Source organism: Vombatus ursinus, unplaced genomic scaffold (genome assembly GCF_900497805.2).
Source record: "Vombatus ursinus unplaced genomic scaffold, bare-nosed wombat genome assembly UNPS02009573.1, whole genome shotgun sequence".
NCBI lineage: Eukaryota > Metazoa > Chordata > Mammalia > Diprotodontia > Vombatidae > Vombatus > Vombatus ursinus.
Window position 1 is genome coordinate 2,032,604 of NW_020949351.1, and position 10,952 is coordinate 2,043,555.

Consider the following 10,952-nt stretch of genomic DNA (forward strand, 5'->3'; position numbering starts at 1 on the left):
ATCTTTTTAGTTTACTTTTCCATGTTCTTTTGTCAAAAACAAAATGGCTTACTTGGTTCTCCGACAATTAAAAATCAAAAATTGGCTAATTAAATTACTTTACTTCTTACTTAGTCAAATCTAGAATTTTCTACTAAATTCTCTAAAGGCTGTGCTTCCTTTTACAATTCATCTCTCTTAACAACAGAGGATTTTTCTTTTATGTATCCAACTTTATTCCCTAATAAGAAGTCTGTTGTTTTCACCATTGTTCACTGTCTTAGTTTCTTTACATCTAAGAATAAAAGGGAAAATCTTTATAAAAAAGCCAAGACTTCTCACTCCACAGCCCCAAGGTGCCTCTTCTTTTCTTTGACTGTTTTGATTAAAAAAAAAAAGAGCATCATGAACATCAATGTCTTATCCAAACAAAATATTAGTTTTTTCTCTTGATTTTTTTGTGGAACAGGACCCAGTGAGGTCCTAAAATAGATTTCTTCTGGTTTGAAAATTCAATTTTCAAAACATTAGCTATTTCAATTTAGGGATTTTTAAGGCTAGTAGGGTTAGTAAGCAGATAAAGAAGACATGCAAGTGAGTGCTCCTTCATTTTTGGGAGCTCAAAGCAACTTAAGAACCCTTGGTTGTTGAATGGTGGGGAACTCAGTACTCTTGAGCATGGGAGAAATTGCCATATGGAGAGAACAGTCAAAATGGAGACTTTCTTCTGAATCTTCTTTTGTTGTTCATACGACTCTTTTTAAAATCATTACCTAGCTACTTAGTAGTAGGTCTCAGCTAAGTGCCCCTTCTGAATCAAAGATTAAAAATTACACTTGTATCCAGAACAACAGAACATCTTCCTGAAAGTACTCCGCAGTTCTGGGCTCCGGAAGGCATAGATCATTGGGTCTATAACAGCATTACACATAATTAACATTCCATTCACCTGGAAGATGGACAAGTAGCAGGCACAGTAAGGATTATTTGGGCAGAATGTCACCAGGAGGATATGGAGGACAAAGGGAGCCCAGCAGCAAAGGAAGATGCCAAGTAGGATGGTGAGTGTGATGGCTCCTTTCATGTTGGCTCTTGGGTGCACTCTATCTGAGGGCAAAGAGGTGATCTTCTTGGCATGGGAATGAGCCAGTAGGAACATATGCACATAGAGACACAAGATAAAAATGAGCATCAAAGGGAACAGTGAAGTGAAGGAGATGACAGTGGGTACATCATAGGAGAAGATGACCATGGTAATACCACTTCCGGTACAAAATGCCCAGATTACTGCTAGGATGCTTATAGCACGTCTCATTGTCATGATGCTGTGATACTGCAGAGCATGAAAAATTGTAATGTAGCGGTCAGCAGCAATCACTGATAAGCTGAAAATAGATCCAAGCAATGAAAGGATGAACAGGGAGTCTACAACATCATCTGCTGTGGTTTCAAAATCTCCACGAGGCTTGAGATACCCCATATTCCGGAAGATGATCAGGATGTTCTCTAGGATTTTATATAGGCTTCCCAACATGTCTGAAACTGCTAAGCTACAGATGAAAAAATACATGGGGGAATGGAGGTTTCTGTTCTTGATCACAGCCAGGAGGACCAGCAGATTCTCCAAGACTCCAATGATGGAAATGGCAAAAAACACTTCTTCTGGGACCACAACTTGGATACAGTCTGTGTTATTTGTGGAGTTTTCAGTGATATTTTCAGGTGGATTGCTACCATGTCCCAGAATCTTAATCAACTCATGAGCTCTATCTGTCCTCATTTCTTCCTATCTTAGTGCTAAGGTGAAGATATTACTCAGATTTGTTTTCCCAGAAAAATTGATCTGTTACTTGGAATAGTTTCTTTTTTTTCCCGAGTGGAGCTCTTGCTGGAGACTTGATGGAAAAATACTGCTGCCTAAAGGCATAAAAATACATAAAAATATCAGTCACAAAACAGCATAAAAATACAAAAAAGGCATAAAAATACATAAAAATATCAGTCACAAAACAGATTAATAAATATAAACAGGGGCAGCTAGGTGCTGCAGTGGGTAGAGTTCCAGGCCTGGAGTCAGGAAGACTCTTCTTCCAAACTTCAAATCTAGCCTCAGATACTTATTAGCTATGTGACTTTGAGTCACATCAGTTCCTCATCTGTAAAATGAGCTAGAAGAGGAAATGGCAAATCACTTCAATGACCCAAATGGTGTCACAAAGATTTGGACATGACTGAAAAATCACTTAACAACAACAACAAATATAAACAAGATCCAGGCTGTTAGAATCATAGAATTTAAGAAGTGAAAGTCAGAGCGACGAAATGAACAAACTGAAGCTATGGCTTATTCAAAGTCATACATCTGTAGGTAGTAGAACTGGAATTGGAATTCGGGTTTCTTGACCTCAAGTGCACAAACCATCTTACTATACTATACCACCTACTTAATTCTACTAGGTCAGCCCTAGTATTCAACATTTCTAATTAAATTGATTTAAGTTAAAGATTTTTCCAGTCTCTCACACCAATCTAACACTTCATTCAGTATAGTCACTAAGTGTGTGTTTGCATAGGGGAAGTTAGGGGGAAACTACTTTGGAACCTAGAACAAGTCACACTCTTTGCTCTTTGAAAAGCTGAAATTGAAAGCTATCTTCTCAACATGGTAGAATGTAAGTTCCTTGAGAGCAGGGGCTATCTCACCTCTGTGTTTGTAGCTACTTAATGCTTCTGATTGATTGGGTTATTGTTCTCTGTTATAACATAGCTTCTGTAGTCTCTCAGTCCTCTAAATAAATGATCACAAGTGTCTGAATTTGAGTTTAACTATAGAGCAGGCTCTCAGCAGCTAGCACCAGCATCCAGCACTGCCGTTCTGGCTATGTTATCTATGCGCTTGGGGAGGCCTGCAGGGCCTAGGCTCACCAAGTGTGTTAAGGGCCAGTATTTCTCAGTCTCTTCTAAGTCAGAGGAATCAAATTTAAGCAAACTCCAGAGTTCAGCCAAACCAGATTAAAAGTAATTGAGAAATGTTTGATAAAATAAATAAAAATACAATACAGCATGATGTTTACTTGTGGTTTTCTAAGTCAACTGCCGCCCTCAGGCATCAGTTTCTATTTGAGTTTGACACCACTGTAAAATTTAGGTATTAGCTCTTACAGTGTCTGAATGCTGAACTCCCCAAAATAAAGACACAATTGTGTTCAAGAAGAAGCTATTTAATGAAAATTATAAGGCACCTGGATTTGAGGGAAATTCTTAGTTCAATGATACACTTTTTTCCCACAGCAGCCTTCAGGACATTTTTTCCTGGATTTGGTAGTGGGATCTCAAAGTCAATACATCTAAAAGCAAGCTGATTATCTTTCCTTTAAACTCCACTCCTCCATCGGACTTTACCATTTCTATCATTTGTACCATTACTCAGTCAGTCTTCCATGTTTGAAACTTTAGTATTCTTTTCCCTCTCCATCACTTTATCTATCTAATCAGTTACAAAGTCCTGTCAATTCTGCCTTGTATCCAACCTTTCCTTCCCAGTCTCCTTGTCAAATCCTAGTACAGTCCTTTCTTACCATCAACCTGGATAATTACAAACATCCTTTAATGGGTATTTTTCCACCTTCACTCTCCCCCATCGAAATCTATCCTTCACACTGCTGCCAAAATCTTCCTTGGGCATGAACCTGGTGATGACTTTTTTTTTTTTACTGAAACTTCTTTGATAATTGTCTTTTGTAGTCCAAGTAAAGTTCAAACTCTTTTGCCTTGGCATTAAAAGCTTTCCAAAATTTTGCACCTCCTTGTTTTTCTAACTTTGTTTCAAGCTACTTCTTTGTGCTCCAGTCAAACTGGACTACTTGTGGTCTTCTGAATGAATAGTCTCATGCTCTCTCCTCTCTCTGTTCATAATGCTTTATTTTTTCTATGTCTGGAATGCTTCACTCTTCTGCTTGTTCAATTCCTTTTAAAGCTCAACACCTTTTAAAGCTCAGTTCGAATGCTAGGTGCTCCAGGAAGCCTTCTCTGATTCCTATTCCCCCTCCCTGTCCTTCCCAGGACTTTACATAACAGTTTACTTTTACTTTTTAAATGTTCTTATCTATCATATATTAATTTGTACTCTAGCTATGCTCCTACTATATTTGCAAATCTGCTTATTGTTCTTTTTGCCCTCCAGGTCTTCATTTGCTTTTTCCCTTACTGGGCAACCTTACAACTTCCCTCTGCCATGCCTTGTCTTTTGTGTTGAAATATTTCTCAAATCCTCTATCCTGTAGGAATTTGAAATAGACTCACTAGGATCAATAAAAAAAAAAAAATTAAGTACCTACTACATACCAGACACTATGCTAAATGCTGGAGATACAAAACAAAAACAAAAAAGAAAAAGGAAAAGACAGCCCCTGCCCTCAGGGAGCTTACAATCTAAAGATTTACTCAATATTTTCTCCAGTGTCCACTAACTAGCTTTTTCTTTCCATTCACTCATTCATTATAGTTACATCAAATTGAAAGAAATTGAAAATTGAAATTGAACAAAAGCAACCCAGAGCAAAGGTCTCAAATACTGATGCTTTTTCCTTTGAGTTACAAAGCATGTTTGTGAATTGATGTAAAAAGACAATTCTGTGACTAATTGTGTACTATGTATCTATGGAAAGGGGCACAAAATGATGTTGATACTCAAATACTCAGCAGTAATCTTGCTGTATAAGATTATCACAAGGATCCTTAGTAGATGAGACCTAGGGAATTGCTTGAGGAACTTACAAGTTAAGTGATTTGTCCCAGGACACATAGTAGATGTCAGAGGCAGCGATTGAAACTAAGTCTTCCTGATTTCGTTTAGATTGTAAGCTCAAAAGCAGGGACTATCTTTTGCCTTTCTTTGCATCCCCAGCACTTAGCATGGTGGCTGGAGTAATCCCTTAATAACGAAATGCTTGTTGACTGAGTGACTCTAAGTCTCTGAGTGACTCTAAGTGGTCTTATTCCACTATAACACACTACCCTTCTTTAAAAACAAATACCCAAAACCAAATGCATGTCAATGATTCGTAGAATATTTAATGGTAAATTAAAAGTAATCAGGCTCTTTGACTCCCAAAGATTTAACTTTCCTCATTTCTATGGGGGGGGGGGTGGGGAAGCAGTGAATGTGAGATACTGGAAGCTCACCTCTGAATGAAATTTGAATGCTTACAATCCTTGAAAGAACAATTTTCTTCGAAAACACTCTTGGTTTTTCTTCAGTACAGTCAAAACCAGAGTTTCAGTATGGCCTGTACAAATGATGGGAGCAAACAGCCTCACTTTGAAGAGAATACCTTCAGATGGAGAAACGGTTGCTGAAATGAAGGATAAACAAGGCATGTTAGAAAATAAACCCTAAAGCTGCTCTTCAACAAAGAGAGAATCAATGTATTTGTAAACTAACTTTGGCTTTTTCCAGGACTTGACTAAGGCCTAATGATGCATAAGTTTGTTCTCTGTCAAGCTAGCATTTTATTTTGTCATTCTCTCTCCCTTTTTTTTTTTTGGTGAGGGCAGTTGGGGTTAAGTGACTTGCCCAGAGTCACACAGCTAGTGAGTGTTATGTGTCTGAGGCCAGATTTGAGCTCAGGTCCTCCTGACTCTAGGGCCAGTACTCTATCCACTGCTCCACCTAGCTGCCCCAGTCAACAAGTTTTTATCGAGCACCTATTGTGTATGTAACAATATGACCCTCTTCTGAATGGAGAGTCAATAAAGCAGAATTAATCAGGATTAAATTTTAAACAAAACTTGGTTCAAAGTAGGATTCATTAAATTATGTTCTTTATGTCTAATTTCTCAGCACTGGAATTTACTTCTTGCCTGAGGCAAAGTGAGTTAGACACCTTGATCTATCAATAACAAGGATGTCTATAAGGATATTCCTCATTTACTAGAGTAAAAAAGTAAAAGTCATTCCTTGCTCATTAATTGTCCAGCACAAATAGGGCTAGATATGGCTCAAGGAGTGAAGGAGCATTCACCATTTAAATTGTGGCAATTACTCCAGAAAGTCAGTTTACAGCCACTTTCTTTCTTTAAATTTCCTCCACCCCAATTCAAAAGATCTGGGCTAATAGCATGCTTAGTTAAAGGAATGCGACTAAGAATTCTGATTTTTGGAGGTAGCTTTGGAAGATGATCTGTGTATATGAGACCTGGAGGGGGATCAAGACTCATTGTTTTAAAAGATAAGGTCATGGCCAAAGAATTCACCAACTAATGGCCAACTTTTCCAAAATGATATTTTATCCTTATCATTTTAATTGCCTAAAAAACTTAAGGACATTTTATCAACTAGTTAAGACCCAGCATTAAACAAGATAGATGTCTTCACTGACTTTAGAATTATAGCCTAATGAATATATGTCATATTATGTTCCTGGGTGACTGGTCTTTCCATTTTAACTAGTAGAAATAAATCTTGCCACAAAATATAGTATTTCCCTTGGTACTTCATACTTCCCTCATGCACTTAGCCCATTGTCCCACATATGATAGTAATTCGAAGACAAGTCTTTATCTTCCCTCCAAAATTGTAAACTCTTTGAGGGAAGCTATGGAGACATTCATCTTCCTCAGCCTAGTAGAGTGCCTTGAATGTAATACTCAACACATGTTTGACTGAATGAATAAACAATATCACCATGGTGGATTTTCTAACCATTTCTCTCTCAGATCATTTAAGAAAAAGGGTCCCAGATTAGTGAATCTGTGAAATCACCCTTAATCCAAATTCCAAAGTGATAAAGGGCATTACTATTTAGAGTAGGTTCTGCAAGGGAGAACTATAGGTACAGTGAATATGTGTAACCTCAAACATTCTGTTCTGTTGTCTCTAGAAATCATTACATTTTGCTATAATTTTCAAATTTTTGACAAATAATAACTGAAGGGCATATATTTAAAGGCTTCAGAGAAAGGTTAGACAGGATCATCTGGACTAAAATCATACAGAGAAAGTCAGTCAAGAATGAATAGGAAGGTCTTAAGAATGAAATTCTGAATACACAAAGAGAAACAACCCTGGGGAGAGAGAGAGAAAAAAAAAGCTGTCTCAGGGACCGCAGGGAACTTAGCCACGCCTTGGATAAAGCAGACAGAATTCAAAATGATGTGAATGGGGTAACTATTAAACCAAATTAAATAAGTGAAATTTAACAAATTTAATAGGGACAGTATAAAATCTTAGGTTACAAAATCAATTTCACAAGTATAAAGTAGAGTAGGTATAGTTAGATAGCAATTCATCTCTTTGAAGGACTATACTGTAAGAAAAAGGATTGGACTTGTTCTGCTGGGCCCAGAGGGCAGAATGAGGATGGGATGGACTGCCTTAGATAGGGATGATCTCCCCTTCATTGGAGGTCTTCGGGCAAAGGCTAAATGACCACTTTTTGGGTAAAATGTAGAGCATATTTTTGTTATTCTCCTAGATTAGTTAGATGGCCTCTGAGGTAATTTCTAATTCAAATTCTGTAATATTAACCCAACATATTTGCAGATGAGTAAATACAATGTAATATGGTGGTGGTGGATGAAGGTTACTAGTAACTGGAGGCTTCAGAATCAGTCTTCTGTAGAGGTAATAATTGAGTTGAATCTTGAAGGGAACTAGTATCTGTAAGAGGCACAGGTGAGAAAGGAGTATATTCTAGATAAGTGGGACAATTTGTGCAAGGCAATAATGTGAGATAGAATGTCATGTAGTGTCATGTAGCAAGTAGGTCAATTCAGCTAGACCAGACAATGTGTGAAGGGAACATGTAAAATAAGCCTGTAATGAATGGTCAGTCAAAGCCATATTGTGAACAGGAGATTTTGAAAAAACAATCATAGCTAATAGAGAGTCAATGGGGTTTCTTGAGCAGGAGATAAGAGTCTTAGTAAGACCTGTGCTTTAGGAATATCAGTTTGGTAACCAGGTAGGGCGAATGGACTGATGAGGGGAGAGACAAATCAGGAAGATCAATTTTTACATACATTTATAAATCCAGAAAAAAATACTGTCAGACTTTGTGCTCTAACTTTTGGTTCAGAAAAAAATGGTCACCTTTGAATATAAGAAAATGTGTGTAACTGGGAAACTAATCTGTCCATAATCCATGGGTGGTTGTCTGCTTGGAGGCAAGTACTTTGTTCTTTCTTGTTTCATGCTCCTAAATCTTCAATAGCTTGTATGGTGTTATATAGCCTTTAACCATTCATAAATATAAGTTGAATATGTGGACACATTATAAAGGTGACTACTCATGAATTGAGATGTTTTTCCCTGGAGAAAGAAGCTAAACTTTTATTTGTACTGAATGAAATTAATTCCGTTTTCCAGTAACTGTTTGATGCAAGCTCCTAGCTCTGGGATTTGGTTAATGAGCTGTAGAAGCCATCATTATTGATTACAGTGCTATAGTTCTGAGAAGATTCCTTAGGTTAATTTCTTCACTTTGCATAATTCAGCAGGCATTTCTATAGTTTTATTTATCTCTGTGTTTCAAAGACTTTGCAAATTAAGCCTTGAGAAATTTCCTCCATAGTGGCCTGAGTAATGCTGGAGGTATTGGAGGTGAGTGAATATTGATTTCCAAAAGTTAGAAATGTAATTTTCCATGACTGTGTGTATTTATAGGCACTTTTAACTGAACTCTAGTGCAAGACTTTATCATTCTAAAGCTTGTTGAATTGGTTATGCAATATATTATATATGTTATGCATCTGTTAATATTTAAACTTTAGCAAGAGAATTGCATCACAGAAAACAGGAAAACTCAGAGTCTCCAAGAAAGGATAAGTCTATGAAGTTATATTTGGTAGGATTAGAGTATCCTGGGGACCATTAGGGATGCTGCTGAGAATGTCTTCAAGAGGTTACTTTTTATCATTAAATGAAATAAAATGTGACTTCTGATTTTTTTGAAAAACGTCTCTTAATTTTTTTCTTCAAGATGAAAGTTGCCAGAACTATCATCAATCCCATCATTAACATTTCAGTTAACTATGAGATATACATATGTATGACATTTTTGGCTATAGAGAACTTGGTCATAATTATTATTATAATATTTGCCTCTAAGTTGCATTTTATATTCAAAAATTTTAAATAAATATCGATTGCCCCTTGCAAATCATATATGACCCAAATTAAGATGAAAGATCCAATTATGAAAATGGATAAGATGGATTTACATGATGCTAGTCTCTTGTTTAAGTATCTTCAAAGGAAGCAGTATAATTTTCTGAGGAAGGAAGCTAATTTTTTCAAAAAGGAAGAACAATATTTTTTCATAGTAAGGTTTAGCTAAAGTACAGTCTATCTTCTGACAGTTCTGTTCCTATTGTGACATTCTACCTTTGAAATTCACATTTTTTTGACCCAATGATTCATCATTGTGTCATCTTTTTTTTTTCGTAGATAATAAAATTCTCATAAACAATGTTCTTGGAATCATCACTCCACGAAAGCAAAGTCTGAGAAGTTGGTGTGTGATTGGTATTTTTAAAGGAAGTATTTGAAAGCAGATCAAGGCTTTGGGGAGGACAGTTGAATTTTTGATGTATTCTCCAAAGAGTTTGCAGTTGCCATGAAAACAAATACTGATCCTAGGCTTAAACAAAACCAGAGTTGACCCAGTGAATATTTAGGAATGTCTTAAAAAGAAACTTACCATCGTTTTTCTTTCCTTGATATGTTATTTTAATTTCATTTTCATTAGACAATTTAGAAAATGTTTATGGAGAATCTGTGCATGATAGATACATAGGCCAAGGACAAGACAAGGGAAGAAAGCAGCAGAGCCCATTAGGAAAAGTATGTATCAGTGAATGTGAGTGGTGTCAATGAAAATTTTGAGTTCCAAACAGGGCATTTGTAGGTCCTATGAAATTAAAAAAAATACTAGGTATAGTTTATGTATGAATATACAATCAGCCTAAATGATGGGCTGTTATGTTCTAACCTTGAGGCAGATCATTCCAGGATGACCATGTTGTCACTTAATAAGAATTTCATTATACCATCTCTTTTTTATATCTAATTATCACCTAATTTTTGTTAAGAGAATATTGCAATTGCTGGTGTGTTGGAAATGGGAACAGTATATTGCAATTTAAAGTCCCAATTTTTAATAAACTGTCTGGTGACATGATATCCTCCTAACTCATTACCTTATCTCCAGGTTCTTCTATTCCAGTCCGACTTGCAAACAATTGCCAGAAGAATCCTCCTGAAATACTTTTTTTCCCATCTTACTGTTGGTACTTACTGCTCAAAATACTTCAATGGCTGCTCATTTTCTTTCAGAAGAAAGTTAAAATTCTCTAATATAACATTGAAAGCCATCTACTACCTGTCTTCATAACCATATCTCCCAATATATGTGTACACAAAATTTCTATTTAAATTAGGTCAATCACTTGCTGTCTTTTGAATATGCCTTGCATTACTACCTCCTTGCCTTTGCTTATGCTTTATCCTTTTCCTAGGACATCTTTACTCTTCTTCTCCCCTATCTGAATTCTATCCATCTTTCAAGGCCCAATTCCTTCTTGAAATCTTCCTTACTGACCTAGTCCAAAATGATCTCTCTCCCATCAGAACTCCTGTAGTACTTATTGGCTCTAATAATAGTAATGATAAGATATAACATGATGATGATAGTAACTGACATTTTCATTTACAGATTTACAAAGTGCTTTCTTCCCAGTAACCTCATGAGTCAGGTAATGGAAGTATTATTATTGCTATTGGAAACTGAGTCTCAAAGAGGTTAAATAACTTTCTCCAGGAAGGTCCCACTCATATCCAATCATTTTTAAATGATTTTTTTTTAAATTCCTTTTCCTCTTTTAAGTTAGTATATTGTCCCTTTAATTAGTTTTGATTAAATTACTTTGATGCAGCTCTTTACTCCTTTTCACCCACTACTCCCTTTTGTCAA

General features: G+C 36.3%; 1 protein-coding gene across 1 annotated transcript; it reads right to left on the reverse strand.

The window, feature by feature from the left end:
- Positions 1 to 802: 802 nt before the first annotated feature.
- MC2R (melanocortin 2 receptor) lies at positions 803 to 1,759 on the reverse strand. The gene has a single exon (XM_027852315.1). It carries the CDS (start codon positions 1,757 to 1,759, stop codon positions 803 to 805), a length of 957 nt encoding a protein of 318 aa, XP_027708116.1.
- Positions 1,760 to 10,952: the final 9,193 nt, after the last annotated feature.

What these genes read in the sequence shown, in the direction of transcription:
- MC2R (XM_027852315.1), bottom strand. Translation starts at nt 1,759, where the DNA reads ATGAGGACAGATAGAGCTCATGAGTTGATTAAGATTCTGGGACATGGT.